At 30.0% G+C, this 18,367-nt stretch overlaps 7 protein-coding genes across 7 annotated transcripts; 6 read left to right on the top strand and 1 right to left on the bottom strand.

Moving 5' to 3' along the window:
- Nucleotides 1-333: 333 nt before the first annotated feature.
- On the top strand, nt 334-1,721 carry TVAGG3_0734640 (STKc AGC domain-containing protein; the record flags this gene model as incomplete). The annotated part of the gene is made up of 1 exon (XM_001327671.2): nt 342-1,655. One exon carries the CDS (start codon nt 342-344, stop codon nt 1,653-1,655), a length of 1,314 nt encoding a protein of 437 aa, XP_001327706.1.
- A 372-nt stretch (nt 1,722-2,093) lies between these two features.
- Nucleotides 2,094-4,955, bottom strand: TVAGG3_0734630 (armadillo (ARM) repeat-containing protein family; the record flags this gene model as incomplete). Its single annotated transcript, XM_001327670.1, has 1 exon — nt 2,094-4,955. One exon carries the CDS (start codon nt 4,953-4,955, stop codon nt 2,094-2,096), a length of 2,862 nt encoding a protein of 953 aa, XP_001327705.1.
- Nucleotides 4,956-5,546: 591 nt separating this feature from the next.
- Nucleotides 5,547-7,968, top strand: TVAGG3_0734620 (regulation of vesicle fusion; the record flags this gene model as incomplete). The annotated part of the gene is made up of 1 exon (XM_001327669.1): nt 5,710-7,242. The coding sequence occupies one exon, from the start codon at nt 5,710-5,712 to the stop codon at nt 7,240-7,242; it is 1,533 nt and encodes a 510-aa protein (XP_001327704.1).
- A 927-nt stretch (nt 7,969-8,895) lies between these two features.
- TVAGG3_0734610 (uncharacterized protein) lies at nt 8,896-9,735 on the top strand (the record flags this gene model as incomplete). The annotated part of the gene is made up of 1 exon (XM_001327668.1): nt 9,009-9,440. One exon carries the CDS (start codon nt 9,009-9,011, stop codon nt 9,438-9,440), a length of 432 nt encoding a protein of 143 aa, XP_001327703.1.
- Nucleotides 9,736-10,291: 556 nt separating this feature from the next.
- On the top strand, nt 10,292-10,999 carry TVAGG3_0734600 (uncharacterized protein; the record flags this gene model as incomplete). The annotated part of the gene is made up of 1 exon (XM_001327667.1): nt 10,292-10,999. The coding sequence occupies one exon, from the start codon at nt 10,292-10,294 to the stop codon at nt 10,997-10,999; it is 708 nt and encodes a 235-aa protein (XP_001327702.1).
- Nucleotides 11,000-11,313: 314 nt separating this feature from the next.
- On the top strand, nt 11,314-11,817 carry TVAGG3_0734590 (glycoprotein 38 family; the record flags this gene model as incomplete). The annotated part of the gene is made up of 1 exon (XM_001327666.1): nt 11,314-11,817. The coding sequence occupies one exon, from the start codon at nt 11,314-11,316 to the stop codon at nt 11,815-11,817; it is 504 nt and encodes a 167-aa protein (XP_001327701.1).
- A 940-nt stretch (nt 11,818-12,757) lies between these two features.
- On the top strand, nt 12,758-15,007 carry TVAGG3_0734580 (amelogenin-related protein family; the record flags this gene model as incomplete). The annotated part of the gene is made up of 1 exon (XM_001327665.1): nt 12,758-15,007. One exon carries the CDS (start codon nt 12,758-12,760, stop codon nt 15,005-15,007), a length of 2,250 nt encoding a protein of 749 aa, XP_001327700.1.
- Between the last annotated feature and the right edge of the window lie 3,360 nt (nt 15,008-18,367).

The raw sequence follows: 18,367 nt of genomic DNA, 5'->3' as shown, positions 1-18,367 counted from the left end.
GATCTAGATGTCTCGATATATTTTGTTTTGCTATTCAAAATTGATTATAGTATTTTTTTGATAAGAATATATGATTGCATTTTCAATTGAGAACTCTCATTCATTATTTTGAATATATTCAGAATATGATTTTTTTTCCATATTGCATTAGGAAACAACTTTTGATAATTTTTTTCTCATATCGTTAAAAATTATTTTGTATTGAAACCATGACCGATCGAACATTGAATTAATAAATCTCTGGAGAACACATTTATATAACGCAAAATCAAATGTAAGCATCTCACTGAATTTATTATTTTTAAAATTTCGTTGATTTGTAAACTATAAATTTTCGAATCATGATTGGACAATTCTCGGGCATATTAAAGAGAAAAGGAGCCTTTTTCGGAATGTGGACAGCATGCTTTTGTGAGGTTAAGGACAGCGAGTTTATAATCTACAAAAGCAAGGAAAATCCAATCATAGAACGCAAGATCGAAATTTGTTCTCAAACTGTGGCCGTTCCGATCCAAAATCATCCTAAAAAGTTCAAAATAGAATCGCCTGATGAGCAAGCATTGCTTTTGCAAGCAGAATCAGAGGACAATGTTATGGAATGGATTCTTGCAATCAAATCTCAGTCAATCAAGGATCACACAACCACCATGGATGACTTCATAATCTATTCCGTATTAGGAAGAGGCTTCTATGGTAAGGTTATGCTTTGCCAAAAGAAGGGAGGCAAAGAACTATACGCAATTAAGTCGATCCATAAGGCTAGACTTGTTAAGGCCCATAAAGTACATACGGCTTTCAGAGAGAGGAACGTTTTACTTAAGATCAAACACCCATTCATTGTTTCATTATCTTTTGCGTTTCAGTCGTTAACAAAGTTCTATCTCGGATTGGAATATGTACCAGGTGGTGAGTTATTCAGATATCTCCAAAAGCGCGGTCCTCTCACAATTAAGGAAGCAAGATTTTACGCAGGCGAGATCGGACTTGCATTATCACATTTGCATTCCCAAGGAGTTATATATCGCGATTTGAAACCCGAAAACGTCCTACTTGATGAGGAAGGTCACATAAAATTAACAGATTTTGGTCTTGCAAAAGACACGGTCAATGATTCGACTACAAACACATTTTGTGGAACAGCCGAATACCTTGCCCCAGAAATCATCCGTAAGGAAGATTATTCCTTCGCAATCGACTGGTGGTCTTACGGTTGTCTTGTTTACGAAATGTGCTTCGGCCAAACACCATTCTATGATAACAACAAGAGCCGTATCTTTACAAGAATCGAAGTTGAAAGTCCATATTTCCCTCCGAACGCTGATCCAGTCATTATTGACTTTGTTTCACAGTTCTTGATCAAAGATCCAGCCGAAAGAAAGACTTTCGATCAGATAAAGGACCACAGATTCTGGAATCACTTAGATTTCAACGCTTTACTCAACAAACAGATCAAACCAGAGTTTGTTCCAATTGTTGATGATAAGAGAATTCCAGACAACTTTGATACACAGTTTACAATTGAAACTCCTTGCGATTCTCTTGCAACTCCACCAAACTCAATCAAGAGCAATCAATTCTACGGTTTCTCATTCGCTGGAGATCTTGCAAGTATGAATGATACACATCAACCACCAATTTCTCCACTTTTAACTTAATTTTTATATTTTATTTATTTAATTTTTTTCACGGTAAATATATGTTATTAATTTCACTAATACAACAATATACAATCACATTCTCATTACTTTCCAAATTTTATTCTAATTACAAAATATTTTTGAATTTTCACGACAATTTTCAATATTAGATTGAATGCAATTCATTCAAACTGCTTTAGAAAACAATGAATTTCATTTCTTTTACAAATGAAGCTTATTTAGCTTTCAATTTTGTATATCAACGCTTATTAGCATTAAGTATATGACCATTAATGAGCCAACCTAAAATTAACTGAAGTTTAAGCTCGAATTTTGCGCTTAGATGAACTTGAAAAGATATATTAAATTTCTTGTTCAGGAAAACAATGAAATTTCAGCTTTATATCATTTATAACAATAGTTTTATTAATAAACATTTTATAAAATATAATAAAGTTATTCTTCTTCTTCAAGATTCTCCTTCTGCTTCAAATAATTCTCAACAATCGATTTAAGCATATCTAATTGCTTTGGATCTTGAAAATCAGCAAAGCTACCAGAAGGATTGCATTTAATAAGTTCATTCAAGTAATTGAACGTTTGATCTCTTGTTTCAGGAGAAACATTTGATAGTTGTGTAACAAGTGTTGCCTTACATATCTCTTTAATTGCAATTTCTTTGCCTTCTTCGTTATTTGTGCAATTTAATAAGTAATTTATGATAGAATCAATATCTTCACAAGAATATATGAACTGATACTCTAACACTAACTTCAAAACGGTCAAATCATCATTAACATTGCCATTTAGAACAAGTTGGGCAAATGATGATAAGAAATTAGTCAAATTAAGGTAATTATCCTTTGCTTTTGACTTTTCTATACCAATATTGATAATTTCCATTATATTTTCCGGAATGTTTTCGCCTTTCTTGATGCAAGCTGAAATAAAAATTCCAGCTCCTCTAAATGGAGCATTTGGTTGATTCAATAGCTCATATATTGTCTGGAACGCTTGATTTATGACTTCTTGTGGCAACTGGACATAAAAAGAAAGAAAACTTAATAAAAACAAAGCCATATCTCCAACAGCGATGACTTTATAGGATAATAATGATGCCCAGTACTCAATTGCTTGGTTGATGATCTCGGAATTCTGTTCTGTTTCAAACCATTTAATGAAAAAATTCTGAATAATTTGGAAAATATTAAAATCATCAAGATGCTTTTCTCTAAGTAATGTATCAAACGCAATCATTGCCATTTGAAGTGCTTTTTCTGCATCTTCATCGGTAATTCCGGCAATTTCTCGGTTTTGCAGGATTTCTCCCAAAATAAGGAACAAAGAATAACTTATCGGACAAACCTTTGAAAAAGTATCCATAATTAACTTGAAAATATACGGAAAATGTGATTGAAAATCAGCAAATCTGCTAAAAAACTGATGGAAAAGGTCTAGAATAGAACTAGGAGGATTAACGCATTCACAAGAACATAAAATTAAGAAATTATTGAATGCTGTCTGGATATCAAAGTTAATTAAACATTTTGCAATTATTATTTCTGATTCTGACTGACTTTCTGTTACCGATCCTTCAATTTGGAACTTAGGACCTATTGATTGGGCAGTTTCTTGGATAATTTGTAGGAAATTCTCTACTTCTTTTTGATTTTCAATATTTGACAAGGTTATTTGCATATTATATAGAGCAACAATGATATTGACCTTAAGTTCTGGCTCATCTATGTCAATCTTCATCTGTTGTATAATTTTGTCAAAATATTCAAAGAAAATTTGTTGATTTGCGTCAAAACAACGAGAAAAGAAGGAATAAGCATTTTTCTTAAGAGATATATTATCTCCATCAAACCATTGCAAGATAATTGAAGTAATTACTTCAGAATATTGAGAAAATATTTCTGGTGAAAAACCAAGACAAATATTTGTAATAAGTGTGGATACAGCATCCAAAGAAGCCATAAAATCCAATTTGGCGAAAGCATCGTATAAAGTTAGAAAACTTTCAAAATTTTGTAATTTTATCGGGGAATTTGGACCATCTGGTTTAATATTCTTGATAAGTATAGATAGTCTGTTGTCTAGTGCTTCCGATGGCTCATAATTCTCAAGAATTTCTCCAATTGTGGAAATTGCGTCAGAAACAAGTTTAGAGTAATTATCTGGACTTGAATACACCATAAATTTCTTTGTTAGTAATATATTCAGTGCTTCTATCCTGTAAATTCCTTCTGGAGATGATAAATCTAATTTTGAAATTTCGTTGATGATTTCGTAATAATCATCCATGTTTTGCAGTGTTTCAGCAATGGCTTCTAATATAAATATGATTAATTCTATGTTATTCGTTGTCAAAATTTCCTGAACAAAATTCATTTTGTTTTCTAAACTAATGAGCATCAAAACCTTTGAAAACTCATTCTTATCGAAATATTCGATCGCCCCGCTATCTTCATTCATCAAATTCACTCCGAAAAATAAAAATTCAATTATTGTTGATTCTTCGAGCCAATAAGAAACAGGGATGATCGCAAGCATCTCTGATATAAACTTGGACTTCAATTGTGTCGTTGGCAGTAAATTTATGAAATTATTTTCATTTAGTTCTTGAAGACTTGGAATCCATGAAACGAAGTTCGGTAAACTGAGTATATCAAGAAATTGAGGATCAGATATTGAACCTGCAATCTGAAGAAGCTTTTCTAAAATTATATCGTGATAACTTGTAAAATAGTTAGGATCTTGAAACACCATGCATGTAAGATTTATCATTGCACATATTGTTCTAAGAATAATGTCTGGAATCGTTGATGAAAGTCCAATTTCGATAAATTGAATGAAATTAAATATATTGTATAAATCTTTTGCGTAGTTTGGATTGGAATAGATGGAAACACAGTCAAAAAGGTATATTCTGGTTTTAAATGGGATTGATTCATTCATAATTGCATTTTCTAACTCCAACCATGGATTTTCTAATTTATGTAAAACTAAATTGATCAGTTTTTGCGCAGAGTATTGAAATGAAGGAGTCTTATTAGTCAAATAAAATTTTAGTCCTGTATTTCCGAGATTATAGAGGAGTTCAGGATTTATTTCATTTGATGAATTAATGCATTTAGAAAGGATGTTAAGGGAAAGGCCCCTTACCGAATCATTTTTCGTGTTCAAAAATAAATCTAGTAATGCTTGAATATTTTCATTTGTTTTAGGAAGGTTTTCGATTACTGAGACGCAATTTTGCTGGGTTTCAAGATCATTTGAGAAGTATCCCTCAAATGTCTCTTGAAGTTCATTCATAAACTTTATTCAAACGAAACTTTTGACAGATGTCAAATTAATGGTTTTATTCAATAGTTTATGTCAACAGTTTTATTTTTTCTGAATGGTTATCCATATCATCAAAATAAACAACAAATTTATATTTGACTATGATTAACAAATCATTCTTTTCGGTAAATTTTGAATGAAAGCCTTTATTAATTTTTATTCTATTTCTGACTCTTGAATTTAGGGTAAACAATAGTTGCAATCATGAGAAAAACAAGTATATTAAATATTTATGAAACTGAAAATGCTTAATTTTCATACTAAATCTGAAATATCAGATACTTTTAGTAAAATTTGATCTCATCAGGCCGAGCGGTATCACAAATGCATTATGTTGATTCACCACATTATATACTCTATATCATATTTCGCGGATACAAACCGAAATTACTTTGATCGCGATATTGAAATGCTAAAAGAACAACATACACAGTAAAGCCGGGCTCTTCTAGTAAATATTTGTTTTCAACTTAGTATTAGCTTGAACTTATGGTTGGTCCGAAAAATTCATCAAAAACAGTCTTCAGATTTTTAATGGCTCATGTATTTTGAATGTTTTGACTTGTTTGTCCCAGAGTAAAGAGATATCTCAAACATTAACTGTGGTTAGATAATTGAAAGAGAAATGAATTTACATGTCAAATTGCCATTTAATTTTTTTTTCATTTCGTATAAAATGTCACAAGATCATATTATATCAATATTTCACCAGGTAAAAGTGAATATGCAGACATCAGGAGCCTTTATAATCTGCATTAAAAACGGCGAATTGACTTTTATTTGGAAGCCATATCATAAATCTGATAAAGAAACAGAAAGCCAAAAGGAATTAAATCTCCCGTTATCATCAATTATCAGCTTTATGGTAAATTATCAAGAACACGATAAATATTTATTAATTACATCAAAATCTTCAATAATGCACCAATTAACTTTCGAATTGTCATCACAATTTATTCAATTTATGCAAATACTTACGCTTCATCAGCATTCTAGATCGCAAAAGCAAGCACCAATCGAAGATTTACTTTCATATTCGATTGATTCTTATGTCGAAAACGATAAGAAGTACGGTCTATACGTATTTGAAGTTGAGATTCCAAACATTGTCATTACACCTGATTTCTTTATCCCTGGATTCGAAGAAATTTTGATTCCAAACGTTAAACCAGATATTCTCATTATTTCGCAATTCAACATCAAATCAAATGATTACACAGATAACCCCGTATTATTCAAAGAGTTACAATCCTTCTCTCGTTCCCAATTTAAAGAATCAATTTGCCAACGCGGTATCGGAATAGACGATAGACATCTTGTTTGGCCAGTACTCTTTGGAATATTACCAAGCGATCCAGAAGGTTTCAAAACAGTTCTGAAAGCCAGAACAGATGAATACATTTTAATACGAAATCAATGGCAGAACATGCCAAGATGGCATTTCAAATACTGCAGTCTCATTAAAGATGCTTTTAATACCATTAAAGTTGATGTAAAAAGAACTCATCCGATGGATGAAATTTCTAATCTCAAAGATTGGGATTCAATACTTTCTTCCATCCTCAAAACATTTTCTATTTGGAATTTAGATGTCAGATATACTCAGGGACTTAATGATTTGGCTTTGACATTTTTATCTGTTTTTCTTCCTTATTCTGGAACAGAATATACAGCGGATGAATGCGAAGCATTAATTTTCTGGTGTTTCTCCGCATTTGTTGAGTTCATTTCCAGTGGATTAATTGCAGAAAATATGCTTGACAACCAAAGCATCGAACTCAAGGAGATTATGTCGATTATTATGCAATTCCATCCTGCTTGCGCGGAGTGGCTTAACGCAAAAGGCCTTGGAGACCTTTCTTTCTTAATTGCTTCTTTTATTCTTGCTTACGGTCGATCTTTTGAACCATCATCAGTTGCAAGGATATGGGAAGCGTTAGTTAGTGTGGAAGCTCCATGGTTGTTCCTTAGATATTTCTCTGCTTCGTTAATTATTTTATCTTATCAGAGTTTTGCAAAGATTCCTAACTGCTCAAGCGGGAAATTGGTTTCTGTTATGGACCAGATATTCTACCATCAGGATGTTGGCGCAGTTATTGGCGTTTCTTTATCAATGATGAAGAAATCAAAGAATGAAATGCAGACTCAAATGAAATTAAGGAATACAATCAAAAAACAAAGTGAAACGACGGATTATTTCTGTCCGATTTCGCAGTTTTCCGATATATATTCAAAATATCCTTCAATGTTTATGTAGCTTATTTTTATTTTCAAATTATTATTTGATATGATAAAATATAATAGTGATAAAGAATTACGCATTACTTTTTTTCACCTTTTCATTTTCCAGAATGTAAAATACCCAGATTTTCCTTACTTTTACCACTCCCCATGTAATTTCTGGGGAAAACGATAATTCATTTTTTTTATGGATGAATAGATCGTTTTCCTAGAAAGGACCTCATATCTCTGGCTAAAAAGAGTGTCAGATCCTAAATAGATTATTGATCTAGTGTACAAATCCAATAAAAAGCCTATTTTTTGGCTTTTTTGGTGCTCATTTTTTCGAAGATCTACATGAATATGGGGAAACCATCGGATTTTTTTGGTTAACCCACATCTTCATGTAGTCTGGACTATCTTTCCTCGAAGGACCTCTTTACGGGTGTAAAAACTCATAAAGTTCTCAAAAGATTCATTCTCGATCTCCATGCTGAAAGAATTTACAATAAAAAAGAGATCTACGCATCAAACTACAGCCATAAATGAACTGAACCCCTAAAGCTCAGCTCTTAGTTTATCAAAAACGTCGAAATCCTTCTCATTGCAATCAAATTTTCTCAATAACTCATAAGAAAAATCGAATTTTGATTAAGCCGATGTTATAGGTATCACAAATACTACAAACTTGAGCAATATCGAAATTGCCAGCAAAAGTTTGAAATTGCATTGCTCATATTTGTTTTGTAAACTAAAAATCTGCTTATATTATTCATTAATTTTTTATATATTATTCATATACTTTAATAAAAACAATACTATTTCACCTTAAAAATGAATTTCATAAGTCAATATTATTTTTTTGAAAATGTATCAATTTTCGATTAAAACAACATGAGAATAAAATTTACGCAAAATTATTTTAAAAAATGGTTTTAAAAATTTACAATTGATTAAGAATAAGATTGCAAGAAGTTTTGAAGTTTAATTTTAAGAAAAAAAATTCGGATATTATTCATGGATCTAAGTAATCTGATATTTGAGTATCGGCACTATGCATAAAACATATAATTATAGTTTTTTTGGATTTTTATGATTTTAAATATATTCAAATTTGGCAATCCAATAGATTTTTAAAAAATAGGTAAATAAAAATAGATTACATATGCAGCAGATTTAGAACATGAAACAAATCTTATAGTGACCCAAAAAAAATTCATGATCCAAAAAAGAAAAAAATTGGCTAAATGGGAATCAAACCTCGGCATAATGAATCATTATGTCGGATGTTTCCACTACACCGGCAGTTCGAAAAATACCCTTGGTGGTTCTATTTAATAGCTACTCCCAACGATAGGCGGTGTCCCCAGCTTTAGAGAGGTGGTAAAAGTAAGGAAAATCTGGGTATAATTTTCTTGATCGATTGTTCGGATATTTTCAGTTGCTCTTGCTGTCTTGGCTTTCCATAAGTTTTTATGCAGTTTTTCTTTTTCCAAAATTCGAACCCTTGATCGATATACGAAACCAAAAAATTCAACATACCCGCTGAAAATTTAATATGTATTCAATTCGGTTATGTTATTTTTATCAATTCTTTTTATCTGTTTCATCATTACCAACCAACATTACCTCCTAACCCGTGAATTAAATTCAGAAGATTACAATTATTTTAATCCTCCTGGGCAGATTTTTTAAATAAAGATAATCCATAATGACATTTATTTCGTCGGCTATTTCTTAATGAATTCTTGTAAACTCAATATAAATTCAAAATGTTGAACTAAAAAGAAAAAAACCTAAAGCATGCATAGCCATGCTAATAACTACGGTAATTTTAAATCAAGAAATAATGATATAGATGATGATTCCAGCGATGATAATGGAAATGATCAGTGGACACCAGATACTGACGCAGATGGGAAAGATGACTTCGTTAAAGATTACTCATCCGATCCAGACGAAATAAGAATAAAGAAAAAACGCATTAGAAAGAAAGGAAGAAAAGCCAAATTCCTTGTAGAGCAACTTATCTACGATCAACAAATTATGGCTAATCAACAAAGATTAATGCAATATCAGCAGCAGCAACAAATTCAATTACCAATAGCACCACAACCTTCAATTCATTACCCACAACAGACATTTACTTCAAACATCCCTCATTCTTTACCTACTTTAGAATCGGTCGGCGCAAATCATATACCCGGATCATTTGATTTAGTTCCTCGTGGATGATTTTCAATTATTTTAAATTCTTTGTTATATTTTCTTTTATAAAATGTTATTTATAATAATAATAACAATATATTTGCATATTATTTGATAAAGTGATTTTAATTAACGAGTGTACTATACATTCATAAAGGCCATTGTGATTGGAAAAATAATTAAAAAAAAATTGGAATAATGTTAATCAATCGTTAATTCAGCTTTAACAATAGCATTGAAATTAGCAGTTGTTTCATATTAAATATTTCGAATCGAAGAATACTGATTTTTCACTTTATTTACATTTTATTTTGCAAGATCAACCACAATACAATCAAAATTTATTAATGAATATACTAGGCGATACTAATTACACAGTTTTTATGAATATTCTAGAAAAACAATGAAACATGAACTCAACAAAATATAATCAAATTTAATTATTTGAGTAGTTCGGAAGCTATCATTATATAAAATCAAGGTAATTTCGAAAATAAACTCATAAAAGACCGTTAGAAAAAGTGACATATATAAATGACATTTGATTGGATTAATTTTTCAAATAATATAAACATACACATTCATGAGTAAAGATAGGATTGTTTGACGGTTTTTCATTCAAAATATCACTTTTTCAAAGACTTCTATTCTTTACTATCGACAATTATGTTCCCATACTTGTATTATTGATTTCCGACAATGGTCTTGATTATAACAAAATTTTGTACCCTTTTCCTTTACCAACGGCTCTTTTCAATTTTGAATTTACTTTTAACTTAAAGTTGTTTAAGAAGGCAATAGGCTTATTTGATTTTTCTAAGATAAAACTTTCGGTTAGTTCCAATTCAAATTTGAATTTTTGACCATTTTTTTTAAAGATGCTTTTAAACTTCTTGCTCTTTGAAGCTCTTAAATTTGGTAATAATGAATATACTATTACCGAAACTACAACATTCACATTTAATATGTCAATAACAATACTCCCAAGTAATAAACAAGACTTTGTTTTCAAAACATCCAAAGATAGACTCTTAAATCAATTTCCGCAAAATATTTCAGCATCAGATAACCTAGTTATTACTCCAGTTGATCCCTCTAAAGAGACTAAACTTGTAATTTCTGTAGCACCTGCATTTACCGATTGTAGTGAAACAATATATATTACTGAAGGATATATCTTATCACCTTTCGATTCATTTGCATTAAATGAAAAACGCTGCATTGTATTTTTCTCTCCAAATCAACTCTCACTTTTCAAATTCGATGATGATTATCAATCTAATTCATTTGAATACAACTACATGTCTGATTCTCGTCTCACAGAAGGCCCTTTATATGGCTATGGTTTAACATCTTGTCAAACAATTACAATTTCAATTAAAAGAAAAGGAAATGAAAATGTACCTCGATTTTATATGATTGATGTAAATAGGAATTTCTATGGTGATTTTGAAACAACTTTTACTAATGAAATTAAGATTAACATACCAGGAAGTTCCATTTTTGTTGCAAAGAATATTGATGGTTTTAATTTTGATTCTGCCCTAATGAAATTTTTTACAATGATGGTGGATTCAGCGCACTAACTGTAAACACAACTGGTACAAGGACATTATTATATAGTATCAGCTTTATCGATCCATTTAAACTAGTAGATAATTATTTTGTTGAAGTTGTTCGAAATAACACTCCTATCAAATATTCATATGATGGGTCATATTATCGCAGTTCTAAATTTGCATATAAAATAATTTCCATCCTATACTTAGTAGATAATAATGATCTGTTTAATCTAAAGCGCTGTCAAACTAAAGATATTATAGTTGTCGCTCCAAATCATCCAGTTTATATTCAAGCTTCTCATGATTTTGATGATGATTATGACAAAAGAAATCTAACAATGCCTGATAAAGGATATTTTGATTCCACATTTGTATCATTTACATCATCACCACAAACAGTAAAGCTTGGTGGAATATCAAAAATTGGTATGGAAGTAATAACAAAGGAAACTTATCCATATTATAAACAATATAATACAATGTTCGCAGCATATCTTACGGTCTCAACTAGATATGATTTTTCAACAATAAATTCCTCAGAACCTGAAACTGAAGAAATTTATGGTCTTTTTGCCGGAGCTCTTTCATATGTTAATTATTCAGAAGCAGTTTTTGATGAAAAAGATATTCATCAAGTTTACCAATACGGAACAAAATACATCCCACCAGATAATAGTTATTATTGTAAAGCAGGACTTGGCGGAGGAGCAATTGCTGGCATTGTTATTGCAGTAATTGTTGTTATTGCAGTAGTTGTTGCAGTAATTGTATTCTTCCTATTTTTCAAAGGCAAGAAATCAGAGAAATCATCTTCATCTTCATCTTCAGAAAAGAAAGTATAATTAATTAATTTTTAAAATAATTTCAATAAACATAATTTTTAATACAATTTTTAATATTAATTAAGTAATTTGATAAGAAAAACATGATAAAGATGCTGATTAATTCAAAAATAGAGTGATCGAATTTCTAATTTTTAAAATTAATCTTTTATTTTTAGAAAATTTGTTTCTAATATTATATTAGATATCAAATTTAATAACATTTCATGATTTAATTTTGAATGAAAAAAGACCGTTGGACAATCAAACGATCGGAAACGAACTCATTTCTGGTGCATTGTAATAAGCATTGGTCTAAAATAATGTGCTCTACGAATAAGAAGATCTTATCACAAACATAAGAATAATTCTTTTGGATTGTCAACAAATCGGACAAAATTTTAAAAAGGAAAACCGACTCACGAGGTCTGACTTTTATCACAAGCAAATATTTATTCAAATTTGCTAATATCACCATCAATACGAAAAAATCTGTCGCAATTAGAGCATTATTAGTCTATTATGGAACATATTTGCCACAGTGATTTATGTGGAAGTATTATGTGCAAAAATACTCTCAACAAAATGAATTATTTCAACAATTTTACAACTTCAATAAATAATTTCTTCTTGATTAGTAAGCTTTTGCTATAACAGACATGAGTTCTGAAGATGGTAAAGAATAAAGAGCTTCTAAAGAAGGTTCGCAAACCTTAGTGTAAACTTTTCAAAAAAATTATGGGTAGATTTATCAAATTTATATAATAAAACTTACCAGAAAATTTATCTCTTGAACATATTCGATAACTTTACGAGAATTTTTGATCCACTTTTTCAAGCATCCGATCATTTCAAATTCAAAATAACAATTGATATTTTATTTCAAATTGCAAAACAACTTATTGTAAACAAATTTTAAAAATTAAGAAAAAAAAATTCGCCGTTGGGAAAAATTTCATTAATGCTTCTTCACTTCCTTCCATTTATATATTTACGACTTGACAAGTTCTCCTATACCATTGACGAAGCAACAACGTTTAATGTGACTTCAAATGTAGCAGTTTTACCCTATCAAACTGAAGGATTTACATTTCAAGATTCGAATAATCAAGAAATAACAGATTTTCCGCATATATTCTATCAAGGTAGTACGTTTATTGTTACCCCAACGCCAGAAAAAGCAGGCACAAATTTGACAATTACAGCTAACTATCTATTCGAAGACTGTCCAACAGTAGAATATGTTCTAAATGGTTTTTTAATGACAAATGAAACAGCCGGATATTATTCTGATCGAATTTGCTACTTATTTTTCCCACGTGAAGATTCTCTTCTTAAGTTGAACATGAATGTTTCATCTGTTGGTTCTAATACTGTCAGATATTATTATTACCGGAGTGTCACTTCATCAACCCTTTATCAATCTACTCAAATACCAGAATCTCCGACTGCTCTGGTAATTATTGAATCAGACAGAACAAATGAAGTTGTTCGTTTAATGATATTGGATCAGAACATGTACGATTTCGGAGATAACAGAAAAACGATAAGAGATTTGGCATATATTCCAGTACCACCCAGTTCAGTCTTTATTGCCAAGAATACCGAAGGATTTACATTTGAATCAGATATTGCACAAATTGGTGAAGGAATTTTCTTCAATAATTTAACTAATTTTAATGTCAAAGTTACCGGCCCAGGACCAGCCGATCTTTATTACTCCATAGTCTTTGTCAACCCATATATGAACTATACAGACCTTAATGTTGAAATTTTTGGTAAATCTACTCATGTTCTTTTCTCAACTTCAGATTATGACTTCGATGTTCGTCGACCAACAGTTTATTGTCATATATTAACATCACCAAACATAATCAGATACAAATTCTGTCATTCTTCAGCCTATGCCGAAAATTTTGTCATTCATTATCCAAATAACGTATTTTATTCAAATTTGGAGTGTTATTATGGATTTCCTTATATTGGCCAAACAGTTGTTTTATATGCCAGTGCTGCTGCTATATCAGGAGATGTATTTGGTCTCCAAACATCTGATCTTTTAGTTGAAACAAATCCAAAACTCACTTTTAGAAATGAAAGTTTTCATATAATTGGAGACAATCTAAAGAATGAAAATCCTGCGAATGATCATTATGATATTAAATCCACTACTGCTAATATAAACTTTGCAAATGGATTTTATCAAATATATATACCTGCTGAAGGCAGAACTCTTGATTTCCAAGTTAAAACATTAGTTGTTTTTCATAATGGAAAATCATTTTCAGGAACAATCTCTTCAGATAGAATTTTAGAATCAACAGGAAATTATGTCATTAATTTCACTACAAAATGTGATACAATGGAAATCAAACCACTTGATAACAAGCCATTAATTGCAAATATATCAGTTCTTAATTATTATTATCGTTCTTTTGATTCAACAACATTAGATGTTATTGTTGTTTCTCCTAACAAACCACAATATTTCTCTATCTATAATAAGAAGACATATCAAGGTGTTGCAGTCAATTTATCAACAAATAAACATCAAAAAAGTAATTTCTATATTTTCGCATCAGGTCCATTAGAATATGAAGTATTTGGCGAACCTTCAACAGGTGTAACATTATACGATGGATACTCAATGTTGCCATATCCAAACAAAACAATGGCAGCACAACAATATAAAGTAACATTTTCTGATGATGACGCAATGTGGAAATACAAAACATATAGTTATGCTCCGGCAACAGAAGAAATAAGTGGTTTGTTTATTGGTGCTCTTTCTTATACTAATTTGTCTAAATCTAATTACAAACCAGAGAATCCACAATATGTTTATACATATGGTGATAAATATTCTCCAAGTATAATTATTGCAATTGTTCTTGGTTGTGCAGTAGGTTTAGTTTTAATATTAACCATTGTTTCTAAAGTTCTTCATTGTTGGTGTTATAATAAGTATAAGAAGAATTCTTCTTCGTCATCTTCATCATCAAAGAAGAAGAAGAGAAATCATATTAGTGAAGAACAATTAGGTCAACAATACAATCAATACCCACCACAAAATCAACAATATAACCAATATCCTCCACAATACGCTCCACCACAAAATGGGCAGTATCCTCCACCTCCAAATGGACAATATCCACCACCTCCAAATGGACAATATCCTCCACAAAATCCATATTATCAAACTCCTAATTAATATTTAAATATACGTATTCACTTAATTTTTTTTATTTCATAAATTATTTTTTATTTGAAGAGGATTTTAGTTTTTAGTGCATTATGATAGTTTCCGGAGAAAGTTGCCATTCATCAAAGTGAACAACACTTTTCTCAAATGATTCAAGCCATTTTTTCTCATGGACTGGATCTGGAATTTTTCCCATGCCAGCATGATAACAACCTAGTTGTATGTTTACTGTAAATTTGCTGTAATGGAAAGAATTGCATTACGAAAGGATTTGTTGTTCCAGAGATCCGATTTCTGATCTTTAAGAATCATATTGATCATAGTCTTCATTTGTGATGACGAATGATACTTTCTTTCCCTCCGTTGATATCAAACAATACGCGTTCTAAGTATTGAGGCAAACTGGAATGTGTAGAACCACATTAAACCTATAACAAGGATGTTTGTTGCCAACTGGCCTAATTCTTGTTGTCTTATGATTGGATTAATCACTTTACCTTGAACATGATCAACATGGTAGTTGACTTTGATATGATAATCATTTAATGCTTTGTCAAATACCTCTTCACTTAAATAGCTGATTCGATATTCAAAACATTTGCTATTCTATAAGCAGTAGCAACATGTATTTTATCAGCATGAGCAACACGAATGAGAACTCTCATTAATAAAAATTAAGTAAAATATCAATTGATAGTTGCGATTTTAATACTAATCAAATATTTCAAATATCATTCCATTGCGATTTTAATTCTGAGAATGTCAGCATGAATATACAACATTCTATATATGCCAAAACATTTTTTTTAAATCAGTTAATTTTCTATTTTGAATTTTATATATCAGCTTTTAAATGTGTTGAAACTAATGCCTTGTATACTTATTATTCAGGATATCCCAAACAAATGTCACAACAACCTTATGCTCCTACTCAACTTGGACACTATTCTCAACCAAACGGTCAATACATTCCTCCTCAATTTCCACCCCAACAAAATGTTTATCATATACTACAGAATTAGTTATTATTTTTAATTGTTATAAAGAAAATTGAGAGAATTTTGAACATCTTTTTTACTTTTTTTCCTCTCTAGAATGATCCGATATTTGTATTACACGTATTATTTCAGAATGGTTTTTAAGATTTCATTGGTTTAGTTTATAACTATCCAATTTTTAAAACTTGAAAATACTTTTTTTTCCATGATAGAATTGATATTTTTATGAATAAAAATATAAAGCGTGCATTGAGCATACTCTATCTTTTTCGCAATTTCAAAATCTTTAAAAGATATCGGGAAGGCTTAAGGAGTAAATAACGCACATTTTTGAAAAGTATGCAGATCAAGTTTTTTTTATTATTATTTGTCACTTTTTCATTCTATTGTTTCATGTAAAGCAGATCAAGGTTTTTTTATTATTTTTTGCAATCTTATATGGTCGAAAAGGCAATAAATATCCGAAGCTAAATTATATACCTTACAACTAATATATTAAATTTAAAATATTGAAGCTCAATTTGAAAATTCAAAGCATTTCAATCAAATATAAGTGAATGATAACATTTCTATATTATTTTTCACCTGTCACTAATACTGATGGCAAGTTTACTGTAGGGGTTTAGGCTTCAATATCAGGAATTATACAAAATTGGAAAATTTATAGTAATTACCCAAGAGACTTACAATCAATTCCTCTTTCATTTTCAATAAATGATACTATTTCAATTTCAGCTAATGTATCCGATTCAAATAATAATACTTACACTAACTTGAAATATATATGTACTGAGGACGAATGGTTTCGTCCATCTACAGGAGCTAGAGTAATACCATATCGGGATGAAAAAATTGTAACCTTTCATTCATATTATCCATGGGAAGATTTAAATGATATGATTGATTCTCGAATAATGGTTAATTTATCAAATCAATCCAATTTCACAGATGTTTTAAAAAGTGATTCAACAGGAAGTGTATATTTTACTTTCGAACACATTCTATCAAAACTGAGGTTAAGTTTTTCATCGGTTGTTCATTGTGTTATTATTACAAATCAGCCATCAGTTTATTTTAATCCGAACATAACTATCGATGATGAAAACGCTATAGTAAAAGCCAATGAAGGCAATATTACAATGAAAAACGAAAATGGAAATTTTACAGCTTATTTGGCTCCATTTAAAAATGAAAAAAATTCTTTGTTATTAATTAATTCAGCGAAAAAAAAATTTAGTATTGCTTTTCAAGATATAATTCCGGAATTAAAAAGAGGATGTTTTTATGATTATTACATTGATCTTCAAAAATATATCTCAAATCCGAATCCTAAACAACTTCATAATATTGCCTTAAAACTATTAAGAGTCATGTTATTACTTTTAAAATCAAAATAAATCATTCTCTTTAATGAAATGAATTTTGAACATTTACAACCATATTATTTAAATACTGTAGTAAATAGTCATTGATGAACATGCCATCGGAACTAAAACATTATTAAGATTCCACATGCTCTACAATTTTGAGAGAGCATTCAATAATTATGAAAATTTTATTTTCTCATGCTTTCTATTCTAAGAGCTTACAAGGAAACTATCAATAGCAATATGCTCCCACATTGATTTGTGTGCATGAAAAATATATTTTCATTGAATGAAAGCATTGCTGTATCCTTTTTTTTATCTCATCTCATACAATTTCGTGTATTCATGCAGATATTTAGAAAATATAACAAAAGTATAAACAAAAATTTTACATAGGTAAGCTAAACACACCTCCTGATATAGCGGCAGCACTGACATATAAAACAATTATTTGCCAACATATGGAAAACCAACTATATTGATTTAAGGATGCAGACTTGGCAATTCGGATGAACACATTATATTTGTTTTACCAAATTCAATTTTTTATCGACTAATTTTAATAAGAGTTGAAAAGGTTTCAAATAATTCTGAAGTTTATTATTTCGGAACAAAAAAATGTCACGTTTTAATTGTTGTTTGACAGTTATTACTTCAAAATATAATACAAGCTTTTTCTGAGCTTTGCTCAGTATAATGCTTGAAGCATATTGAAATAATAATCACTTCAACTTGTTTCTGGCTTTACAAATTCATTAAAAAAAGGACAAAAAAATTCGAATTGATGGGTATTTTAATATTACTTAAAAATGAATTCATTCGTTTTTGATATCATTGCAATTAACGAATTTGATCAGTTGTTAATAATTTATAAAATATAGTCTAATATATATATTCTACAAATATATAGTGACACTTCTATATCATTAGAATGATAAATGTATTTTCTTCTTTAAATGTTTTGCTTTATAAATTGGGAATTTATAATTTTGAATGAATCAAAA

The sequence above is a fragment of the Trichomonas vaginalis genome, chromosome III (assembly GCF_026262505.1).
Source record: "Trichomonas vaginalis G3 chromosome III, whole genome shotgun sequence".
NCBI lineage: Eukaryota > Parabasalia > Trichomonadida > Trichomonadidae > Trichomonas > Trichomonas vaginalis.
The sequence above is the reverse complement of the archived record's forward strand: the minus strand, read 5'-3'. Positions and strand labels throughout refer to the sequence as shown.